The sequence below is a fragment of the Loxodonta africana genome, chromosome 11, assembly GCF_030014295.1.
Source record: "Loxodonta africana isolate mLoxAfr1 chromosome 11, mLoxAfr1.hap2, whole genome shotgun sequence".
NCBI classification, from domain to species: Eukaryota; Metazoa; Chordata; class Mammalia; order Proboscidea; family Elephantidae; genus Loxodonta; species Loxodonta africana.
The window spans coordinates 40417938-40443954 of record NC_087352.1 but is presented as its reverse complement, the minus strand read 5'-3'; the positions used below and the strand labels follow the sequence as shown (position 1 = coordinate 40443954).

General features: G+C 39.5%; 1 protein-coding gene across 4 annotated transcripts; it reads right to left on the bottom strand.

Moving 5' to 3' along the window:
• Window positions 1-7627: 7627 nt before the first annotated feature.
• On the bottom strand, window positions 7628-25045 carry DSEL (dermatan sulfate epimerase like). 4 transcript variants are annotated; one of them, XR_002784788.2, is made up of 4 exons: window positions 24722-25045; window positions 17600-23920; window positions 13580-13738; window positions 7628-12381 (listed from the first exon to the last, which is right to left on the bottom strand). XR_002784788.2 is itself a non-coding variant. In XM_023543743.2 (3 exons), exon 2 carries the CDS (start codon window positions 23034-23036, stop codon window positions 19398-19400), a length of 3639 nt encoding a protein of 1212 aa, XP_023399511.2. In that variant the 5' UTR covers window positions 23037-23920; window positions 24722-25045; the 3' UTR covers window positions 16627-17920; window positions 19389-19397. The 4 variants fall into 4 exon arrangements, 2 of the variants coding, with proteins under 2 accessions (XP_023399511.2, XP_023399510.2); XR_002784787.2 differs by having other exon boundaries at window positions 7628-13738; XM_023543743.2 differs by lacking the exons at window positions 7628-12381; window positions 13580-13738 and having other exon boundaries at window positions 16627-17920; window positions 19389-23920.
• Between the last annotated feature and the right edge of the window lie 972 nt (window positions 25046-26017).

Genomic DNA, 26017 nt, shown 5'->3' with positions numbered 1-26017 from the left:
TTTATGACAAGTTAGGAGCCCTGAACATCAAAGAAAAAGTTAGAAAATGGACTGAGCAGCACGGGGAAGGAGGGACAGTTCAGAAGCGGAGAGGAGTTACCGGACCTGAATCGTTGGGATCCCTCAGGCCCCATCCCCAGGAGCAGCTGCGGTGGGCTGGTAGCAGTGTTCGGCTGCCATTTCTTCAGGGAGAAGCAGACAGCCGCACAGCCTACTCACATTTCTGGAACCAGAGAAAAACGGTGCTCTCGGCAAAAGCTAAGTATGTGAGTGTTTTACCATGCCCCCTACCCCCAAGCCAGCTTCAGTGGCTGTTGATTTCCTTGGGCATGAGATAGGCCCTGTTGAGCACCTGGAGCCATCCTCCCTGTCTTGGAGTAGGAATAAATTCACATTTGGGGGAAAAGATAACTTGCCAGCTCCACTAATTGGGGGAGCTCAGGACAGAAGCGGCTCCTATCCATGCATAAATGGTCCATGGACTTTGAATACCTTTCCCCCCTGCACGGACCTGTGTGGGCCTATTTCAGGAGAATAGGCCCTTGTTGGCAGACTGCAACCGTTTCAGCTGTATGATGGAGAGGTGGGTGTTTGATACTTGACACCACTTTGCCTATTAAACAAGGTCCTCACCTACCCACATAAGGGGCTTAGGGACTGGTGGCTCCACTCAGGTAACCCAGTCACCCACAACAGGGGTCCAAGGATAACTGGCACCTCCCAGTTCTTACAACTCAAAGCACTGAGTGCCTATGGTCCATCTGTACAATCCGCCCACCTGTATGCTCCAGGGAACAGGGACATGCTTTCCTCAAAGACACGTGGGGGATGATTGTCAGCCTCCTGACTTGTTGAGAGCATGACCCACTGCTGCAACCAGATACCAGTACCTACACCAATTACCCCAGCCCTGCTAAGACTGTAGGACAGAGCCTGTACCACACACTTGATGATCAGCTACCTGGACACCTGAGCTGAATTCATACAAGAAAAGTGAATGGACTCCTAGACTGATATATGCGATAACAGCTCTAGCCATCTGGTGACAGGACGTCAGAGCTTCAAAGCTGAAAATAATCAAGCTAGCTCACTCAAGCAACCCATCTGGGCACCTAAAAACAAAGCAAGAAGCTATGACACAGTAAGCAAACATAAAATAAACTAATACAATGGTTCAGAGACAATAGTCATTATCAAGTCACATAAAGAAACAGACTATGATTGCCTCAACAAACTCTCAAAACAAAGAATCAAGGGATCTTCTGGATGAAGGTGTCTTCCAGGAATTACCAGATGCAGAATTCAAAAGATTAATATACAGAACTCTTCAAGACATCAAGAACAAAATTAAGAAGGAGATCAGGCAATATACAAAACAAGCTAAGGAACATGTAGATAAAGTAGTTGAAGAAATTAAAAAGGTTATTCAAGAACATAATGAAAAATTTAATAAGCTTCAAGAATCCAGAAGATTAACAATAAAATTACAGAATTAGACAACTCAATAGAAAGTCAGAGGAGAAGAATTGAGCAAGTGGAAGGCAGAATTGGTGAGCCTGAAGATAAAGCACTTGGCACCAATATATTTGAAGAAAAATTAGATAAAAGAATTTTAAAAAATGAAGAAAACTTAAGAATCATGTGGGACTCTACCAAGAGAAATATCCTATGAGAGATTGGAGTGCCAGAACAGGGAGGGATAACAGAAAATACAGAGAGAATTGTTGAAGATTTGTTGGCAGAAAACTTCCCTGATATCGTGAAAGATGAGATCATATCTATCCAAGATGCTCATCAAAATCCACATAAGGTAGATTTTAAAAGAAAGTCACCAAGACATATTATAACAAAGATAAAGAGAGAATTTTAAGAGCAGGTAGGGATGAACTAAATAAATAAAGTCACCTACAAAGGATAGTCAATAAGAATAAGCTTGGACTACTCAGCATAAACCATGCAGGCAAGAAGGCAATGGGATGACTTATATAAAGCATTAAAGGAAAAAAAAACTGCCAGCCAAGAATCATATATCCAGCAAGACTGACTCTCAAATATGAAGGTGAAATCAGGATATTTCCAGATAAACAGAAGTTTAGAGAATTCATAAAAACCAAACCAAAACTACAAGAAATACTAAAGGGAGTTCTTTGGTTAGAAAACCAATAACACCAGGTATCAACCCAAGACTAGAACACTGGGAAGAGCAATCAGAAGTGAACCTAGACATGGAAAGCACAAAAATAAATCAAGATTAAAAAAATGCTCAAAACAGGGAAACAGCGATGTTATTATGTAAAAGAAGACAATATTAAAACAATAAACAGGGACTAAGAAATGTAGTCATAGATCTTCCCTATGGAGAGGAAGACAAGGTGATATAAAGAAATAAAAGTTAGGTTTAAACATAGAAAAATAAGGGTAAATATTAAGGTAACCACAAAGGAGACGGACTATCCTACTCATCAAAATAAAATACATGAAAAAATAGATAGCAGAAACAAAATCCACAACAACGAATAAGAGGAAAACGCAACATATAAACTACTCAGCACAAAAAATAAGTGGGAAGAAGAAACTGTCAACAACACACACAAAAAAAGACATCAACATGATAGCACTAATCACATAACTATCTATAATTACGCTGAATGTAAATGGAATAAATGCACCAATAAAGAAGCAAAGAGTGGCAGAATGGATTAAAAAAAAAAAAAACACTACGCCGCTTACAAGAGACACATCTTAGACTTAGAGACACAAACTAAAATTCAAAGGAGGGAAAAAAATACACCAAGCAAACAACAATCAAAAAACAGCAGGAGTGGCAGTATTAATTTCTGACAAAATAGACTTTAACGTTCAATCTACCACAAGGAGAAGGAAGGACACTATATAATGATTAAAGGGACAATATACCAGGAGGATAGAACAATATTAAATATTTATGCACCCAATGACTGGTTTGCAAGATACATAAAACAAACTTCAACAGCACTGAAAAGTGAGATAGACAACTCCACAATTATACTAGGAGACTCCAACATACCACTTTTAGTGAAGGACAGGACATCCAGAAAGGAGCTCAGTAAAGACACAGATCTAAATCCCACAACCAACTTGACCTCATAGACATATACAGAATATTCTACCCAACAGCAGCTAAGTATACTTTCTTTTCTAGTGCACATGGAACATTCTCTAGAATAGACCACATATTAGGTCGTAAAGCAAGCCTTAGCAGAATCCAAAACATTGAAATATTACACAGCATGTTCTCTGACCATAAGGCCATAAAAGTAGGAATCAATAACAGAAAAAGCAGGAAAAAGAAATCAAACATGCGGAAACTGAACAACACCCTGCTCAAAAATGATTCGGTTATAGAAGACATTAAGCATGGAATAAAGAAATTCAGAGAATCCAATGACAATGAAAACACTTCCTATCAGAACCTTTGGAACACAGCAAAAGCAGTGCTTAGAGGTCAATTTATATCAATAAATGCACACACACAAAAAGAAGAAAGGGCCAAAATCAAAGAATTATCCTTACAACCTGAATAGAAAGAGAGCAACAAAAGAAAACCTCAAGCACAAAAAGAAAGCAAATAATAAAAATTAGAGCAGAACTAAATGAAATAGAAAACAGAAAAACAACTGAAAGAGTTAAAAAGACCAAAAGCTGGTTCTTTGAAAAAATTAACAAATTGGTAAAACTTTGGCCAACCTGACAAAAAAAAAAAAAAAAAAAAAGGAGAGGACACAAATAACACAAATAAGAAATGAGATGGGCAATATTACAACAGGCCCAACTGAAATTAAAAGAATCATATCAGATTACTATGAAAAATTGTACTCTAACAAATTTGAAAACCTAGAATAGATAAAAAAAAAAAAAACTAGTGCCATCGAAGATGATTTCCTAGAAATACACTACCTACCTAAACTAACACAAACAGAGGCAGAACAACTAAATAGACACATTACAAAAGAAGAGATTGAAAAGGTAATCAAAAAACTCCCAACAAATAAAAAGCCCTGGCCTGGATGGCTTCACTGCAGAGTTCTACCAAACTTTCAGAGAAGAGTTAATACCACTGCTCCTAAAGGTATTTCAGAGTGTAGGAAAGGACGGAATACTACCAAACTCATTCTATGAAGCCACCATATCCCTGATATCAAAACCAGGTAAAGACATCACACAAAAAAAGAAAATTACAGACCTATATCCCTCATGAACTTAGATGCAAAAATCCTCAACAAAATTCTGGCCAATAGAATTCAACAACATATCAAAAAAATGATTCCCCATGACCAGGTGGGATTCATACCAGGTATGCAGGGATGGTTCAACATTAGAAAAACAATTAATGTAATCCATTACATCAATAAAACAAAAGACAAGAATCATGATTTTATCAATTGATGTAGAAAAGGCATTTGACAAAGTTCAACACCCATTCATGACAAAAACTCTCAGCAAAATAGGAATAGAAGGAAAATTCCTCCACGTAATAAAAGGCATTTATACAAAGTCAACGGCCAACATCTTCCGAAATGGAGAGAGCCCGAAAGCATTTCCCTTAAGATGGAAACCAGACAAGGATGCCCTTCATCACCACTCTTATTCAACATTGTGTGGAGGTCCTAGCCAGAGCAATTGGGCTAGATAAAGAAATAAGGGGCATCCAGATTGGTAAGGAAGAAGTAAAAGTATCTCTATTTGCACATGACATGATCTTATACACAGAAAACCCTAAAGAATCCTCAAAGAAAACTACTGAAACTAATAGAAGAGTTCAGCAGAGTATCGGGATACAAGATAAACATACAACAAGCGATTGGATTCCTGTACACCAACAAATAGATCATCGAGGAGGAAACCAAATCAATACCATTTACAGTATCCCCCAAGAATATAAAATACTTAGGAATAAATCTTACCAGAGATGTAAAAGACTTATACAAAGAAAACTACAAGACAATACTGCAAGAAACCAAAAGAGACCTACATAACCTGAAAAACATACCTTGCTCATGGATAGGAAGACTTAACATTGTAAAAATGTTTATACTACCAAAAGCAATATATAGATACAATGCAATTCCGATTCAAATTCCAACGACATTTTTTAATGAGATGGAGAAACAAATCACCAACTTCATATGGAAGGGAAAGAGGCCTCAGATAAGTAAAGCATTACTGAAAAAGAAGAACAAAGTGGAAGCAGCTGATATTTGACAAAGGCTCAAAGTCAGTTAAATGGGGAAAAGATAGTCTCTTTAACAAATAGTGCTGGCATAACTGGATATCCATCTGCAAAAAAATAAAACAAGACCCATACCTTGCACCATGCACAAAAATGAACTCAAAACGGATCAAAGACCTAAATATAAAATCTAAAACGATAAAGATCACGGAAGAAAAATAGGGACAACGCTAGGAGCCCTAATACATGGCATAAACAGTATAGAAAACATTACTAACAATGCAGAAGAGAAACTAGATAACTGGGAGCTCCTAAATATCAAACACCTATGATCATCCAAAGACTTCTCCAAAAGAGTAAAAAGATTACCTACAGACTAGGAAATTTTTTAGCTATGACGTTTCTGATCAGCGTTTGATCTCTAAAATCTACATGATACTGCAAAAACTTAACTACAAAAAAACAAATAATCCAGTTATAAAATGGGCAAAGGATATGAACAGGCACTTCACTAAAGAAGACATTCAGGTAGCTAACAGACACATGAGGAAATGCTCATGATCATTAGCCATTACAGAAATGCAAATCAAAACTACAATGAGATTCTATTTCACGCTAGTAAGACTGGCATTAATCTAAAAACCACAAAACAATAAATGTTGGAGAGGTTGTGGAGAGGCTGGAACACTTCCACACTGCTGATGGGAATGTAAAATGGTGCAACCACTTTTGAAGTCGATTTGGTGCTTCCTTAAAAAACTAGAAATAGAGTTGCCACAGGATCCAGCAATCCCACTCCTTGGAATATATCCTCGAAAATTAAGAGCCTTTACAGGAACAGATATATGCACACCCATGTTCACTGCAGCACTGTTTACAATAGCAAAAAGATAGAAGCAACCAAGGTGCCCTTCAATGGATGAATGGATAAATAAATTATGGTATATGCATACAATGATATGCTATGCATCAATAAAGAATAGTGATGAATCTGTGAAACATTTCATAACATGGAGGAATGGAAGGCATTGTGCTGAGTGAAATTAGTCAGATGCAAAAGGACAAATATTGTATAAGACCACTATTATAACTGGAGAAATAGTTTAAACAGAGAAGAAAATATTCTTTGATGGCTACGAGAGGGGGGAGGGAGAGAGGGAGAGTGGTTTTCACTAATTAGATAGATAAGAACTACTTTAGGTGATGGGAAAGACAATACACAATACAGGTGAGGTCAGCACAACTGGACTAAACTAAAAGCAAAGTTTCCTGAATAAACTGAATGCTTTGAAGGCCAGCATAGCAGGGGTGGGAGTTTGAGGACCATGATTTCAGGAGACATCTAAGTCAATTGGCATAATAAAATCTATTAAGAAAACATTCTGTATCCCACTTTGGAGAGTGGCTTCTGGGGTCTTAAACGCTAGCAAGCGGCCATCTAAAATGCATCAATGGGTCTCAACCCACCTGGGGCAAAGGAGAATGAAGAACACCAAAGACACAAGGTAATTATAAGCCCGGAAGACAGAAAGGACCACATAAACCAAAGACTACATTAGCCTGAGACCAGAAGAACTAGATGGTGCCTGGCTACAATCGATGACTGCCCTGACAGGGAACACAACAGAGAACCTCTGAGGGAGCAGGAGAGCAGTGGGATGCAGACCCTAAATTCTCGTAAAAAGACCAGACTTAATGGTCTGACTGAGACTAGAAAGACCCCAGAGGTCATGATCCCCAGACCTTTTGTTAGCCCAAGACAAGTACCATTCCCAAAGCCAGCTCTTCAGACAGGGAGTGGACTGCACTATGGAATAGAAAATGATACTGGTGAACAATGAGCTTCTTGGATCAAGTAGACACATGAGACTATGTTGGCATCTCCTGTCTGGAAGGGAAAGAGAGCAGAAGGAGTCAGAAGCTGGCCAAATGGACACGAAAATAGAGAATGGAGGGAAGGAGTGTGCTGTCTCATTAAGGGGAGAGCAATTAGGAGTATATAGCAAGGTGTTTATAAGGTTTTGTACGAGAGACTGACCATTTGTAAACTTTCACCTAAAGCACAATAAATTTTTTTTAAAGTGTGTTGTTTTAAGCTGCTAAGTTTGTGTTAATACTCTTATGCAGCAATAGATAACTAATAAATTTTTTAAATGTTTAAGAAAAATATCGTTGTTGTTGGTAGGTGCCGTCGATTGAGTTCCAACTCATAGGGATGCTATGCACAACAGGACGAAACATGGCCCAGTCCCGCACCATCCTTACAATCGTTGTTATGCTTGCACCCACTGTTAAACAGCCACTGTGTCAATCCACCTCATTGAGGGTCTATACAAAAAAATATAGGAGAACATTTTTAAGGCCAAGGGCTTGGGAAAGATTATTTAATAAGATGCAAAAAATAAAAACAATGAAGGAAAACAGTGACATATTTTATTGCATTCAAATTAAGAACACCTGTGTATCAAAAGTTACTACAAAGATCATGAAAATATAAGCCAAAACATTATTCACAGCGCATATACAAAAATGCCCAAAGAGAAGGCAAATTCATATTTAAGGTGATGCCCTATTTTCTCAATGAGAAGATATTAAAAATATTTTCAGATAATTTGAATATATATACCTATGATATATAGACTATTCAAACATCTTTTTAATATTTAACATATTTAGTTGCACAAACATGTAAAATCACAATTATGCAATTAATACATTAAGTTAGAAATATTCCTTTTTATACTTTAAGAAATAATTTTATTCAAACTTTCATTTACTCGAACTTCAACGTCTTCATCATTTCCAGAATGATTTTTTAGTTTTTCTTGAGCATACTGGATTTACTTGCATCAGTGGGGTTTTGGGGTTGGGTACATACAATAATAGAATCAAAGTAAACATACCTCTGCTGTCTCTCTCTCATCAGTCAGGCTAGATTTTTGGAGATGGTCATAAAGAGAAAACAAGTAGTGTTCTATTAATTTTCACAAGTCATTTTATTCAATCCTTGCATCAGCTGTGAGGGAGCTATACAGATGGGGAAATGGAGATTGAAGAATTAAGAAACTCACCTAACATCTCACAGCTGATACCGAACTGGGGATTGGTACTCAGGCTTATCAAATTCAAAGCTTACATAATACATAAAATTTTAATATATAAAATAATAAATATAACATGGTAATGGAAATACCCCCCTTCGAATTAAGCAAGGAAATGGGGGAAAGTTACAAACAAGGCTTGTGAAGTATCCACCAGTAGAGCCTGTTGGTTTTACACAGAAAACTTTATACCCCTAATTATAATGGAATTCTGCCAAATGCTGATGTGTGTATACAATCATATATCTTTCTACTCATGTATTCAGTACTGGATTATTTTGGGTAGCTTTATAGCTAATGCTGGGCAAAAGAAAAACAAATAACTCAATGGGTGTGTACTTTAGTTTACTCTGGTAAATCTAAAAAGAAATAACCACAAGCCACTCTAAACATGCTGTGTTCTAGTTAGCACTGGATTACCCAGAGCCTTCCCATTAATGTTTGAACATGAACAGTAACAATCATCTATTTCGTTTGGATAGGGCTTTTATCTTTTCATGGGTGTCTCATGAAAGCAATGTCATAACTTTTTGTAGTATGTGTTGTCATACGTATATATAAATCCTCCTTCAAAGCTTTGTGAAATATTACATTAAAGCATCGAATTAAAATTGCTCATGCAGTATTTGTCCTTTTGTGATTGACTTATTTTCGGTATAATGCCCTCCAAATACTGTATGAGCCCACTATTATAAAAACACATGAAAATGTTTCCACGCAAAAAGAAATAATCTTTGATGGTTACAAGGGAGGGGTGGGATGTGAAAGGAAAAACACTAACTAGATAGTAGATAAGTGGTAACTCTGGTGAAGGGTCAAATGGTACACAAGACTGGGAAAGTCAGCACAACATGACCAAGGCAAAGTCACAGAAGATTCACAGACACATTCAAATGCCCTGAGATGCTGAGCTACTAGGATGATGGTGGGGGACCATGGTCTTGGAGGACATCTAGCTCAATTGCATAACATAGTCTATAAAGAAAAAGCTGTACATCCAACTGTGCTGAGTAGTAACTGGGGTTTTAAAAGCCTGCAAGCAGCCATCTAAGCTACATCTACTGGTCCTATCCCAGCTGGAGCAAAGGAGAATGAAGAAAACCAAAGACACAAGGGAAAGATTAGTCCAAAGAACTAATGGATCACAACTACCAAAACCTCCAACAGACTGAGTCCAGAACAACTAGATGGTGCCCAGTTAGCACCACTGACTGCTCTGACAGGGATCGCAATACAGGCTCCAGGGCAGAATGGAAAAAAAATGTAGAACTCAAATTCATAAACACACACACACACAAACAGGGTTGCTGGTCTGACAGAGACTGGAGAAATGCCAAGAGTATGGCCCCTGGACACCTTTTTAACTCAGTACCAAAGCCACTCCTGAGGTTCACTCTTCAGCCAAAGATTAGACAGGTCTATAGGGTCAACAATAACACACATGAGGGCTATGCTTCATAGTTCAATCATCTATATAAGACTAATGGGCACACCCAAAAGCAAAGACAAGAAGGCAGGAAGGGACAGGAAACTGGACAAATGGAAACAGGGAACCTGTGGTAGAGAAGGGGAGAGTGTTGACACATTGTAGGTTTAGCAACAAATGTCACACAAAAATTTGCGTATTAACTGTTTAATGAGAAACTAGTTTGCTCTGTAAACTTTTGCCTAAATCACAATAAAAAAAAATTCAGTAGAGTTAAAATAGCCATATTTTAAAGTTCCATTAGTTTAAACAAATATGCAGCAAAATTAATTTTCTGGAACAAGGTGGAGGGGAACAAATGAATACTTAGTTAAAAAGCAAATAAATATCAATAAACTTGAGCAGTCATCTTCCACTGTAGCACAACAAGGGCTTAGTCAGTTATTTGCATCATACAATGAAAATGTAAGAGTGTATTATGCATTGCTTTTAGAGGGGTGCCAAATTTTAGTGCAGGAATTAGCTTATATTACTCAGCACAGTAATGAAAGTGAAATTGGTAGGACCTGACTGACTTCCTGAAAGAGGAAGGGAGAGCATCAGGGAGGCATATGTCTGTTTCCTTTCTTCTACCATATTCTCTTAAGACAATGCATGCATCCCAAGTTCAGAAATAGAGAAGATAACATACAGAAAAATACCATACATCTAGAATATGTTAAAACCTGGAACACTTATGTGGACGTCAACTTCAGTATTGATACACTAGAAAGAAAAGTAACATTTCATTACAAGAGAGTCCGTTGTTATGTGACATCCAGTCAGCTCCGACTAATAGGGACTCTGTACATCAGAAGGAAACACAGCCTGGTCCTGTGCCATCCTCACAGTCATTGTTATGCTTGAGCCCATTGTTGCAGCCGTTGTGTCAATCTATCTCGTTGATGGTCTTCCTCTTTTTCACTGACCCTCTACTTTACCAAGCATGATGTCCTTCTCCAGGGACTGGTCTCTTCTAGTAACATGTCCAAAGTATATAAGACAAAGTCTCACCATCCTTGCTTCTAATGAGCATTCTGGTTGTACTTCTTCCAAGGCAGATTTGTTCGTTCTTCTGGAAGTCCATGTATCTTCGATATTCTTCACCAACATCATAATTCCAAAGCATCGATTCTTCTTCAGTCTTCCTTTTTCACTGGCCAGCTTTCACATGCATGAGGCAACTGAAAACACCATGGCTTGAGTCAGGTACATTTTAGTCCTTAAAGTGACGTCTTTGCTTCTTAAGACTTTTAGAGATCTTTTGCAGCAGATTTGCCCAACACAATGATTTCTTGACTGCTGCTTCCATGGGTGTTGACTGTGGATCTAAGTAAAATGAAATCCTTGACAATTTCTAACTTTTCTCTGTTTATCATGGTGTTGCTTATTTGTCCAGTTGTGAGAATTTTTGTTTTCTTTATGTTGAGGTAAGTGCTTCAAGTCCTCTTCACTTTCAACAAACAAGGTTGTGTCACCTGCATATTGCAGGTTGTTAATGAGTATTCCTCCAATACTGATACTGCATTCTTCATACAGTTCAGCTTCTCAGATTATTTGCTCTTCATACAGATTGAATAAGTATGGTGAAATGATATAACCTGACGCACACCTTTAACCTTAAACCATGCAAAATTTCATTTGTGTTATTAATGATATTATTTGATAGTTTCCACATTTTGTTGGAACACCTTTCTTTGGAATGGGCACAAATATGGGTCTCTTCCAGTCAGTTGGCCGGGTAGCTGTCTATTTGTTGAAGCACCTCAAATGGTATTCAATCAATTCCTGGAGCCGTGTTTTTCACCATAATCTTCAGTGCCGCTTGGACCTCTTCCTTCAGTACCATCAGTTCTTGATCACATGCTACGTCCTGAAATATTTAAACGTCAACCAATTCTTCTTAGTACAGTGACTCCATGTATACCTTCCATCTTTTTTGGATGTGTCCTGCATCCATTAATATTTTCCTCGTAGAATTTCAATATCACAACTCAAGGATTGGAAGTTTTTCTTCAGTTTCTTTCAGCTTGATAAATGCCATGTATATCCTTCCTTTTTGGTTTTCTATCTTGAAGTCTTTGCACATTTCATTACAATACTTTGGCTTCTCGAGCCAAATCAAGGAAAGAAAGTATTGTAATGAAATCTTCAGTTCAGCTCTTTTGTTTCATCATTTCTTCCTTTCACTTTAGCTACTCTATGTTTGAGAGGAAGTTTCAGTCTCTTCTGACATCCATTTGTCTTTTCTTTCTTTACGGTCTTTTTAATGACTTTTTGCTTTCTTCATGTATGATGTCCTCAATGTCATCCCACAACTTGTCTGGTATCTGGTCATTAGTGTTCAATGCGTCAAATATATTCTTCAGATGATCTCTAAAATTCAGTTGGGATATACTCAAGGTTGTACTTTGGCTCTTGTGGACTTGTTCTAATTTTCTTCAGCTTCAACTTGAAATTGCGTATGAGCAATTGATGGTCTGTTCCTCAGTCAGCCCCTGGCCTTGTTCTAACTGATGATATGGAGCTTTTCCACATCTCTTTCCACAGATGTAGTCAGTTTTATTCCTGTGTATTCCATCTGGTGAGGTCCGTGTATATAGTTGCTGTTTTGTTGTTAAAAAAAAAAAAGATATTTGCAATGAAAAAGTCATTGTTGTTGCAAAATTCTATCATGTGATCTCTGGCATTATTTCTATCATCAGGGCCATATTTTCCAACTACCAATCCTTGGCCAATGAAAATTGGCCAGTGAAAATGTTATGAATAGCAGAGAGTCAGAGTAACACAGAAATTGTTTAATGAAATAAAAAACAGCAGTGCAACTTACTATAAAAGAGATCTTTTTTCTCCCCAAGTTTTATCTATACTACCATTTCAAAGAATCTTTTAAGTCGTTTATAGAATAATTAACACAATTTTTATAAAAATGATTCTCCTTGTTCACCTTACTTTGTTCAGGTTAAGGATCAGAATACTCTCTTTTCTCACTCCCTCCTCCCTTCCTTGCTTTATTTTGCCATTGTTTACAAGGTGGGGAAAAGAACAGGTTGTTACCTTTTTTCTTAAAAAGAATTCCATTTGATAATGTGATTGTTATTTATAAAACTGACAGGAACTTTCATTTCCACTTAGTGTAGGCTCTTTTGTACAGGAATTTTAAGAAAGTCAGAATAAGAACATGTTTCTCTATAATCCCCAGTAGATTGTCAGCTCCATTAAGGTAGGGTCCAAGTATGTCTTGTTCACTGTTGCATTTCCACTATTAAGAACAGTGCCTGGTACTGTGAATTTAGAGGTACTCGGTGGGGAAAAGAAACTGTTGCTGGTCAGCTAAAGCCTGGAGTAATACACTGAGCTGGCCCTCTCTGTCATTACTAGCAATGATCTGCATACATGAGTCAGACGACACTCAGGCATGCTTTTCTCTTCAGAGCATTCCTTGATATTCAATTACAACTCAAATTTCTTTGTTATAAATATGATGGGGCAGTTGACTGAGCTGGAGTGAAGAGACAGCAATGTGAACAGTTTAGTTCTATTTACACCGATGGATACCCCTAAATTCCTTTTGGAAGGACTACTCATTGATGTTAGGTGCTATACCAATACCAATTCTTGCAACCAGTATAGAGTCAAACATAATTAAGAAAAATAAATAGGTGGTGACCTCTACATAAACTTGCCAGTAATAACTCCTCCTAACTTGAAAACCCATTCCCATTCCTCATAACTGTTTTTTTTGGGGGGGGCGGGGAGGAAGTAAACCATGCCTAATACAGAACAGATAACACATTTCTGTACCTTCCCTTGAGTGATTCTTTCTCCCTGGCATGTCTCTCCTCTCCTTCTCTTCTTGATGAATTCCTACTAAGTCTTGAAGTTTCTGGAGAGATGCAATTTCTCACCGGGAGACGTCATGCTCAATCAATTTTTGTGTTCTTTCCTTGCTCTAATCAATACCTCAATAGCAGATATTTAAAAGTATTATGAATGAGGGAATAGAAGAATGAATTATAAAAACATATGTTCATGCCTTTAGAGTTGGAAAAACCACCTGAGTCTTGGTCAAGTCACTTATCAGCTGATTTACGTTGTACAAATCACTTGATGTGAGTTTCAGATTTATTTGTAAAATGACTACTATACAGAGTTATGTTCTTAGGTGGTTCAAAGAGTTAATGAACTCAGCTGCTAACAGGAAGGTTGGAGGTTCAAGTCCACCAGAGGCACCTTGGAAGAAAGGCTTGACGATCTACTTGCAAAGAATCAACCGCTGAAAACCCTATGTTGTACTGTTCTACTCTGACACACATGGGTCACCTAGAGTTGGAATATACTTGATGGCAACTGGTTTTGTTTTTAGTTATAAGGATTGTAATATATGAAAACCTTATGGTTCAATATGAGGCACATGTTATGTAATTAATTCTTGCTAGATTCTTGTTCTTAAAAAAAATTATTCATTGCCCCAGCTCTGTACATCATCTATTTAGTATGTCTCACATAACATTCAAGAAGTGCAAAAAGTTTCACCTTTCCTAGAAATAGCCTTCCTTCATGAAGTTCTTACGAGTAGCAGCAGTAGCAGATGTAGGGCACAGGTACATTTTACAGGGATAATTCTTGCCATTTAGAAAAATGGATTGATACATGAGATAGTGAAATTGAATCCAAGACAGAGCAATGACTTGGAATTTACTTTGGGGAGAAGTTAGGCTTGCCCATTAAGTTTAGTGGCTGAAATTATGGGGCTGGGCATCAGTACTCCACTTGACCCACATTTCCCAACTTCTGCTTTCTCAGCCCATGCAAATCCTAACAGCCTTACCCAGAGACCTAAAGGACAAGGGTATGACCAAATTATCCCAAACATAGCAGGTTGCTTTTAGCTTTATTTCATTTTTTATTATTTTAAATCATAGAGAAGTCTTGTTATATGTATTTTTCAAAAAAAAAGTTTAAAAAATTGCTGTTGAAGTGATTCTAACTCACGATGATCCTGTGTGTTACAGAGCAGAACTGCTCCATTGGATTTTCTTGGCTGTAATCTTTACAGGAGCAGATTGCCAGGTCTTTCTTCTCCAGCACTGCTGAGTGCGTTCAAACTGTCAACTTTTCAGCTAGTAGCCAAAACAAAAACCATTTGCACCACCCAGGGACCTCTGTTATACATACAGATATGGTAAGGTAGTGTATGATCTTCAGTCTATGTTGCCTTTAGTACATAAGTGGATAAGGTGTAAAAGATAAAAACAAAAAAAAAAATGCTTTGTAAGCTCTAACTGAACCTACCTTTGTAAACAGAATCAAACATGCATGTTATTTGGCCTAAATATGACATCCAAACCAAACCCACTGCGGTTGAGTCAATTCTGACTCATAGTGATCCTATTGGACAGACTAGAACTGTCCCATAGGGTTTCCAAGGCTGTAAATCTTTACAGAAGCAGAATGCCACATCTTTCTCCAGCGGAGTGGCTGGTGGTTTCAAACCACCACCATTTTGGTTAGCAGCTGAGCACTTTAACCACTGCACCACCAGGGCTCCTAAATACTACATAAGCCCATGTAAATTGTACCTCAAGGACCTGCAGATTAGAGTATGTTAGAATCTACTCTTTGAAATTCCTATTACCCTTTGTGCAAAAAGCTATTTAGGTCTTAGGGTTATGTGGATAGTTTTTTTGCCAAAATAACATGAAATGGTGCTTTTTCAGTCAGTTACTGAAAAAAAATCTTACCTTAGACATAATAGATGTACTATGATCAACATTTAAATAAACAGTAAATACTTTCTATATTAAATTCCTTGATATGTATCTTAGAACCTTAGGTGTCCTTACCTCTGGAAGTGCTGTTATAACATACTGCCTTCTATTTTTTTTTTTTTCACAATGCAGTCAGTGAATATTTTTCTATTTATGATCAATGAGCCAATCAAACATAGCAACTTCAAAACTATAATTAAATGTCTACTCATTTATAATTGAATGTGACATACTTTATACATTAAGACTGTCTAAGGTTTTTAATTTTCTATCAGTTTGTGCTGATCAATGATGCCAGCCAAAATTAACTGGCAGAGAGGAAGGGTGACATTCCCATAAGAGTTCTTAATACATGCTAGTGTGTGTGTACACATGTGGCGAGGGCGAGGGGATTCCTTCTCTGAGTTCATCTGCAGAGGGTTATGTGGCAGTTCTTCTGCCAGTCCTGTGAACCTTACTCTGAACTGGACATAAATAAGGATTATCCCATTTTTTTCTGTTGTTAGCTGCTGTAGAGTCGGTCTCCCATTCATGGTAACCCATGCACAACAAAACACTGCTCAGTCCTGCACCATCCCCATGATTGGCTACAGATATGACTGTTGTGAATCACTGGGTTTTCGTTGGCTGATACAGCTCTGCTGAAACCCGTTCAGCATCATAGCATCACGCAGTCCTCCATACACTGATAGAAGAGTGGTGGCTGCGAACCATGTGCCCTGGCCAGGAATCCAACCCTGGTCTCCTGCACGGAATGCAAGAAATTCTACCACTGAACCACCGCTGCCCTCTTACCCTGCTTTTACCAGGCATTTATTAACTCTTCTCTGTCTAAAAATCCACCTAATTAAAGGTTTAATTTTGGAATGGGTTTTAGATCAAATACACCCTGTCCTCTTGTTAAAATTTGAGACTCCTTGGGTCTCTATAAAGAATATTCATACATTTAGTTTCCTTCTCTGGAACAAATGCTCATATTTCCTCCCCTCTCTGAATGTTTCAGTAAATTCAACTATGGATATTGCCTTCCTGTTACATTCTAAAAGTGGATAAATTAAGTTTGAAACTTTTGAAAACCAGGTAGTTATAATTACATTTATTTATGCTACTTTAGTCAGTAAATTAATACATTCTTTCAAAACTCAGGAAGTAAATACTATTGCTTTAACAAAAGCTTTTATCCCAATTAGACCTAAGATTTGGCAAGTTAACCAAGAGAGACTGATTCTACAGGTAAGTCATTTTCTAAGTATTTCCTTTACACATGCCAGATATCAATGATAATCGCACCTTTAACTATTCTCTAGATGATAAAAGTAAAAACAAAAGTATAAGGTATCTGAATTGTTCCTAGGGTGTCATCCTGAGTGCAGGAAGGATCTAAGGGTGCACTGAAACATTGGTGACCTCAGGTACGCAAATTATTGTAAGGCAGAGGTCCCAGGCATGAACATATGCACATGTATCTAACAAATGTGTCACCCCCTCATCCATATGCTAACATTCCTCACAGGGGACTCTACATATAGAAGCCTTCTCCTGTGGCAAACAATTTTAATACAAAGTGGGAGGCAGCATGTCTGAAATTTTCTCTCCGAGTGGAGGTGTTAAGTAGAGACAGGGAAATCCAACTTTGTGTTGCCATGTGGGGCTGAAAGTTAGGATACACTGTGAAGATCATTTTCATAAGCATGTACTTTTGTTTGCTATTAATAACATTGTACTTGGAAACCTTGGCAGTGTAGTGGTTAAGAGCCATGGCTGCTCACCAAAAGGTCGACAGTTCAAATCCACCAGGCACTCCCTGGAAACCCTATGAGGCAGTTCTACTCTGTCCTATAGGGTCGCTGTGAGTCAGAATTGACTGGACAGAAATGGGTTTTTAGTTGTTCCCGTATTCATTCTCAGAATTACTTTTTCCCTTTCTTCTTCATCTAAGTCCTCCACCGACTCATCCTAGCTCTCTTCCGCTAGCATACATGTTTCTGCACAACACTAAATGGCAGTGGTAGCTTCTGTTTTCTTGTCACCTGTACCCAGTCATAATTCTTACCTTCATCAGACCTACTACTACTGCCAACCCAGAGCCTTTTTATTTGATCTGGTTCAAGATGACACATCCTGGAAACTGAAAGCAAACACTGAGACTCTGAACAATAATGGAAATAGCATTATCATCCACGTAGCAATTTTACATGCTTGTTGATAACCTTGAAATAGAATAATCTTCCTTGAGAGTAACAGCATAGATTCAGATCTTCAGTGCCCTCTCAATCCATACAATATGATTTTTCATTCATTCTGCCATTAAGAGGGAAAGCAGTGAGAGCTACGGGAAGGGAGATGTTCGGGTTGAGGGCACTTTCCATTCACACTATAATGGAAGAAAAATGACAACCAAGTTAGGTTTAGCTGGAATGTAACATATCCACAGCTTTATCACTCTGGAGGCACATTTTGATATAATAGCAAACTACTGAGAATCAATCACTTTTATCTAGGTCAGAATGACAGACTCCCAAGTGTTAGAGAGTTTGGGGGAACTACAGTTTGAAACATCAGGAAGAAGACTACTGTACAGAGATTTTCATCAAGTCTTGACACTACCTAATAGTTTTCATCCAATGTACTGTAATTACTTCACTTGCTTATAATGGCCCAGCATTTTGATTTCAGAGCCGGCCAAAATAAAATGAACCACATTCTATGACTACATTTATAATAACATGCAGATGGTAAAGGAAACAGATGCCTCTGACATCATGTCCCATTTACCTTCAACTTTTGCAGACACTGGCAGTCTGTAAACTCATTCAAAAGGATGCAAGATAGGCAGTTTTCCAATTCTGTTTCCAGCCTAAAAAAACACTGGTAGCAGTGACACTGCTTTCTTTAAGTCATACAGTGGTAATTCCACAAAAGAAAATTTGATTCTAAATCTAGGTAGGCTTTAATGCAAAAATAACCATCGGGGAAAAAAAAATCCCCTACAAATACTGGGAGTTTAGCAATTACTAACTACTTACTGTTTTGCCTGAGAGAAAGGATAGAGTGCAAGTGGTGTGATGAGGAAGTACTGTGGCTTCAGGGAGGCAAAGAAGACTGCGTTGGAAACATACAGGCATGTCTAAAACAATCTACCAGCCCTTGGCACCCAAACTGTTCCAAGACATAGTCCTTATTATTTCCAAGTTAAAAAAAAATAAAGTTAAGGGGGCTTTTTAAGGTCACTGTTTCTGACCTCAATAAAACATATCCATTCTGTATTTCTGAAAAGGAATCCTATAGTTTTAATAGGAGCTGGCATTTCTGCAGTGATATCACTAATAAATATTACACACAGAAAAGGAACTCTGTGTGTGTGTGTGTGTAAGATAAATGCATTAGAAGACCTTTAAAAAAAAAAAAAGGTACGAATTTTTTGTAGTCCATCTTGAAAGCAAAAGACGCTTGGGTAAAGCAGTAACTGCAGGCCTTTAGCAGTGTTTGAGGTCCCCAGATAGATTAGCACAGTTAGAGATAAAGGAGAGTTAGACAAACACCTTTAAAATCTTTCCATCTCCCCTGATCCCCATGATATAACTTCATCTACACCTCTGTAGCAGAAACATTTAACAGAAAAAAAAAAACTTCAGAAACAAAGGCAAGGAGAGTGGTGAGATAAAATAAATCATGCAAGGCCAAATATGCTATTTTTAAAATAATCTCTCCGTGCAAGTAACAGACTGAAAACACACATACATACACACACACACACACACACAGAATACAAGAATAAACAAACTCCTCAAATTCATATCTACAAATTGGGTTGGAAAGCATTAGTGCAAATTTGTGCTGACCTGCAGCATTTAGTCCATAAACTTTGGATATCCTAGATGATCCATTAATGTCCAGCAGATGTTTTCAATCAGTTTAATTTCATCTCTAGGCAAGTTTTGTTTCCAAACATTAATATTAGTTGGTGATATTTCCCCTTCATAGGGAAGGTAAAAAAGGTTCGTGGAGGTGGCAAACAATATTTGGTTTAAACTAGCAGGAGACAAAGGAATTCCAAGAAAGGCAAAAATACTTTCAGTGGTTTTCTGGGGAAAACGTACAATATCTTCAAATTTGACCAGCTGATAGCTGGTAGGCAGCAAATCTATATTTATTCTCAGGGCTGCTGCTGTGTTTGCTAGCCAGAGATGAGACAACAGAGAGACTGCATTTGATTTGGATTTTGATAATTCTTTCCTCAGCGATTCATACTCAAAAGCATAGCCCGAATTTAAGTTACATTTGCCTTTACCACCCTCTATTTTAAACAGTTTAGCTAAGTGCTCTGGTACATTCTTCAAGGAATAAAGACTTGGTTTACTACTGTACAGTACTGAATAAATCCATGCCCGAGGGTCCCTTACTACATACAATGCCCTCAGCGAAGCTCCCAGAACTTCGTGAAAAAAATGAAGTTTCAACGTCCAGCTCCCACTGCTTAAACTGAGCACAGGTCGTGCACTTGGGTAATAGACCAGGTGTCTCCTCAAAGCCCTAATATATTCAGCATCTCTATCAAAGGTGCCTTTCATTCTACTTCTTTGTTCCAGCAAAGACTCTCTCCTTTTCGATTTTCTTTTTCTGTCCTTATTTGCTGTAAAATATTGGGACAGTTTACCCCTATTGGGTTCATGCAGATGAATGTTTTGCAAGTGCAGTTTTGTGTCTTGGACTAAGGACTGCAACCAGCCTCGGAGTAAACGAAAACGACCACTGCGGATATCTGACACCTTCCATTCACAGGCATCTACAAATGAGTCAATCTCAAATTCAGTTTCAGGGATATCAATGTAGGCTGTAGGGACCCTGATGTAGAGGAAATCACTACTGTTGAAAAAAAGCTGTTTGAGAATTTCAGCTCCTGAACCAGGAAGTGAGGTAATCACAACATCGGGAAGACTGACGTGGTGCTCTTCAGACGACAAGGCCTTCTTGCTTGCCTTGGCCTCTGTCCTTGTCCATTTTGCACAGATGGGCTGAGTGCAAGTACTCCACACATCCAGCAGCTCAATAAACCACAAGGCAATAACAAGTATTAGTATCCACCTCATCAGCTTTCTAAAAGAAACGTAAAACTGCCACTGAAAAGCTAAAATCACCAGACTGATGCACAAAATTAATCCAACTGCTATATTAAATTTAAATCCAAAGGGGAAAATAACTCTATCATGTCTTACAGGCTTTACTATTGCTTGTGTGCCCAAACCAAACCGGGTGATTTGGCCCTGATCAGCCACATTGGCATAGCCACCAAATCCCAGGTAACCAAATCTTGTCTTCAGGTTATGGTAGTCAGTTACAATGGAAACAACATGTTCAGTATTGTTGACATTGAGAGAAATTTGAAGTCCAGACTTGGAATTGTCGATAAATTTGCAGCTGGAAACATTGACATATGGCCCAAAAAAGATATATGCAATTCTCATGATTGTGGACTCCATCGGAAATGTAACGTTAACAAATTGAGTCCACCGTTTCTTAAATTCAGCAGCTTGTTCTGCTTCCTGGATACTAGCCATGGGACTATTGCCACGATGATCAAACCAAAACATCTTGTAGTGCGCATCCCACACATCCATCATAGCGCCATTATACCTGTTCATAAACCTATATGGAATGTATTTAAAATCGATATCCAGATTATGAAAGAAGGCACTGACGGAATTTATCGGGGAATCTTCTTGCTTCTCAATGTGATCAACAACTAGCAAAGTTTGAGAATTTAAGAGAAGCAAAGCACGATATACACTTTTCAGCTTCATTGTTGAAGAATAAGCAGACACTGCTTCCCCACTCACAAACATCATTTCCCCATGTTGAGAGGCAGTGATGATTTCCCCAGCTGCATCACCAACCTCCTCACCAGTCCACCTGAGCCACTGTGCACATTCTCCTAGCTGGCCTTCCCAGGGTTTATTACACTGGCTTGAGGGTGATGGAGCAAACACTAACACATTGTTCAGGTGGCTCAACTTGGGTCCATAGAGAGCTTCAGAAACAAAGACTTGCCCATTTGGGGCAAAAGTAAATGAGTTCTGATCCGGATGTTCATGTCCTGGGTTAAAGCTTCTCCACCCATCAATCCAGGAGTATGGCTGAAAGTGAACTATGTCATATACAGCTCGCCCTCCCAGCTTCCCAGATTTAAAAGACACAAAGGTATTGGTCTGTGTATTTGGCAACCCAGCCCCATAAGTAACAACACCCCAGTTAGGAAACACGTGCATTTTTGCAGTACCATATTCAGCAGGGGGCTGTGGGGTTAGTTGAGGATCATACCAAATGTATTCAGTATGAAGAGTACTCCATCTTTGGGCAGTAGAGGGAACCATCGGTCCATCTTTAGGTCGGTGCTTTCGGATTTGCTGGGCTAACCAGTTTCCAGCTCCATTCTTTAAGATGAATTTATCCAGGAAAACTAACTGGCTTTCTGGACCATAAAACCAATTATAATTTGAATCTGCTATACCCACGGTTCTTTGGAAACCTGGTAAAAGGGTGGCATAATAGAACCAAAAGTGCATTTTTAACCAGTTATTATCCAAGTTGTTGATATTAAAGTGGCGCTGGGCTAGAAAAACATATTGTGTAACTGATTTAGATGTATAGCTTCCATAGGCCACACCTTCATCCAAAGAACCATCAACAACATGATTCAATAGAAACATTGTCTTTTCCATCACATCTACTACAATCTGTTTCCATATGTTTGCTTTAGATCCTTTATCTGCCCCAGTCACCAAGGCCCCAGTGAGTAATGCTATCATATTAGTAGCTTGGTGGTTATGGAGAAGTTGTTTGCCCCATGCGCGGACCTTGGAATACTCATACATTTCCTCAGTAATAACCCATATCTTTTCCAAATATTTTTGTCTTCGATGATTATCTAATAAGTTATATAAAAAGTCAAAGGCAGTGGCAAAACCTGTTAAGGAATGACCTACAGGAACCTCATCCCCTGGTGCATTCTCAACTAGCCAGTCCTTGTAGCCAGCCATCCTATCCATATATTCCAAAACAAATTCAAAGGCAACTTTGTCTTCTGGGCATAATAAACAGTACAATGCTAATGGAGGCAGATTGTTGCCATAAATTTCATTCCACTTGGCAGCAAAATCAGCATGCTTGGGTGGAGGTAGGTAGTATGTCGGATTGGACAGCATAGCTGTCACTGCACTTCTGATAACTCTAAAAAGATGCAAATGGCTTGTGTGAGACTTCTGTCTCATTGCTTGAATTTCTCCAGCATCAAAATATAAACTTGGATGAAGCATGCTTTTCTTCGGCTTTTGGTTGGGTTTGAAGTCTTGAACCTTCTGTGACTTAAACTGATCTATCTCATCTGTGAAAACTGCCCATTCAGAATAATTGCTCACAGATTCCTCAAAAGTAGAGAAACCAAACATCACTAATGCTAAAAAAAGGAAATGTCCTGTAAACATTAACGCCATGATCCATCAGGGAGTTCTTTTCCTCAGGCATACATGTCAAACATAGTGCTCAACGTGTTTCCCATCTGGTTAGTATAAAACATACATTTAAGGCCTTGATAAAACAAAGACTGTAAATCGTATATGCTGTGAAATCCAGCTGACAATCGGCTCATGCAAAGCAAGTGAAGTTGCCAAAATGAGAAAATTTATATCGGATATCTGTGTTCCTGACAGTTTTGCTTCCAATACAAATAATGTTAAAACCTCCAATTTTTCTGTTAACACACAGGGAACAACAGTATGATAGTCAAACATGCTATGAATTCAGCATTTACTTCCTTTACATAAATCTTTTGTCTTACATGAAGAGTAGAAATATATGATGTAAAAAAGAAAATGAGAAAGCACCCCCCAATCCAAATTGAGTCATTCCTAGCATAGGCAACCATCACTGGTGATGCAATCACCCCAACGTAAGATGTGCTTGGATGCTTTTCTCTACAGAAGTTGATGAAGTACTAGAATTCTTGGAGTGGACTCAGTTGCTGTTTCAACTTTTTACACTTTTTGCTTTGAAAACTTTTTCTTCTTCCACTTTTGGGAGAAAAACATTAATAACTGTTCAAAGTCCTACAAGGTTTACAAAAAATCAAAATTCCTGCACTCATTTCAAATTTGTCTTTTTTCGGGCTTACTTACTCAGCAGCCTATTATGACCCAGAGAAAGCATTTTCATGCATTTCTTTATCAGCTTCATCTGTACAACTGTAAAAATCTAATCTCTTCAGCCATCTAGGTATTTCTCCTCTTCCCATCATGAAGTAACCACCAACTGGGAAATAAAGCTTGTCTTTCACCAACAATGACATTTCTTTTCTGTTCCTTTTTCATGACATTCCTTTCTGGGGAAAAAAACAAAGAAATTCTCTGAGGCCACAGGTATGCTGGAAGTAGACATAAATGATGATGCAAACGTTCAACAATCACTTGATAGAAATGTGAGAATCCCAATAAAATCTATTAGTAAATATAACCTAAGCTCAAGTGATTTTTTTTCTTACTATCATTTTAAATGCATATATGAGGACCCAATGAATATTAATGAGTGACAAACAACTACAAGGTATAACTTCCTTGACAGTATTCATATTTTAACCGTGGCTTGCTTTAGTCATTTAAAAATGTTTTTATTCAAATGAGGTTAACATAAAGATGACATCTGCTATCCTTCTTGTTACTTCCCCTCACAAAGGAAAAGCTGAAAGACCTTTTTTTAATCCGGTTGAGGGTGTAGCTTTCATTGGATAAGAAGGTGTCTTTGTAAGGCGAACTACTAAGACGAGTCATTTTTCTCAAAGGAGAAATCACATCATTTGTGGGGCAGAGGGGAAGCAGTTAGGCTCCGACACATCTCACTTGTAGCTTCGTTTTGCATAATTACAAGTAGCCACCAGAGGGAGCTCAGACCCAGATTTAAAGAGCAGCCTCTCCGCTGTCTTCGGGTCTGAGAACCTAACCAAGTTTCGGTCTTGGACAAGTCTCACTGTGAGAAACATTAACGCTAGGAGTTTACTGATCCGCCCCGCCTGTTGCATTTTTAAAACATTTTTTCGATCTTTACGAACACGTCGTCCCCATCCTCCGTTCACAACCTATGGCTCTGGTCTGGGGCCGAGAGACCCCACTCGGCCAAGTCCACTTACCTCAGGCTGATCGCGATGGAGTCTCCCGCGCGATGGGCCCCGACTGAGGCGGAGGTGGAGAGTTCGGGAAAACTGCTCTGCCCAGGGGGAGGTCTGCGCGGCCTCCTTGGGCCCCGGGCCCCTGGCCCCCCGCCCAGCAAGCTGCGGCCCCACGGCCGCCGTCCCCTCAGCCGCACCGTCCCCTGAGCCGTTCCCTCAGCCGCGCCAGCACCGCCCGACACGCCCGCCCTCGAGGCACGCGGCCGGCTCCGGGGCAGCGCCGGACAGCGAGAGGCGGGTGCTCGTGCGGCGGGCGCTCGGGCGCCGTCTCCAGCAGCGCGCCAGCGTCCCCAGGCCGCGACGACACTGCTCCTCCGTTCCAGCTCCGGCAGCGCGGCCGGAGGAGGGTTAGAGACGCCGACGCGGGCGGGCGGCAGAGGCGGGGCGAGGACGGGCCGGGGGCGGGGTCGGGGCGGGGCCGGGGCGGGGCCACGCGGCCTGTGGCGCGCGAGAGGCTGCGGCAGGCCGCTGACGGGACGGGGCTGGGGGTGGGTCCGGGAGGGGGGCGGGGCCAGCGCCCATCGGATTCAACCGCGGGAGGCGCGGGCGCGCGTGCTCCGGCTGCGGCCGCGGCCGCGCGCTTCGGACAGAGCAGGGTGGGAGGAGGAGGGAAGTTTGCAAGTGTGAGCGTCTTGGAGAGCCTCAGGAACGAACTGGCAGGCTGGCCGAGTCCTGCTGATATGACCCTGGGGTTACGAGGAGATGACAGCTGTAAACAGGGTGGGAGGAGAACTAGGGGTTTCCAGGCTGATCACAAATGGAGGGAGAAGCGGAGGTGGGCGACGATGACGCGGTGGGATTACTGGGATAGCCCTTTTGAAGAGGAAGGGCTCGGAAGAAATGGGTGTGCTGTCATTCAGAAAAGCAAAATCCAAGGAGCCCATATTAATTTGTGGCAATGACTTCAGGAGCAAAGATACTAAAAGATAAGGGAAAACAAAAAAGCCTAGTTAGCTTCACTGATTGAAGATAATTTCTCCTGCAGCATAAACATGGGAAAGTATGGGATAAACAGGCAGAAGGGGCCTCTTTCTCGTAGAGAAATGGAAAGTGGTGTTCGGTAAGGACCTACAGGCCGTAGAAGACAGTGAGCCTCTGTTCCTATGACATGTGTAATTCCGAGTTTGGAAGTCCTACAAACAGCTGTTAATTTTGCTGTACTCAACGTATGGAACTTCTCACAGATTTCTGAGCCAATCCAAAGTCTGACCTCAATTATCGCAAAGGGTAATAGAAATACCCAGTGTTACAAATTAA

Bases quoted from the DNA above. Each gene is read 5' to 3' on its own strand.
- DSEL (XM_023543742.2), bottom strand. From the start codon at position 23,036: ATGGCGTTAATGTTTACAGGACATTTCCTTTTTTTAGCATTAGTGATG.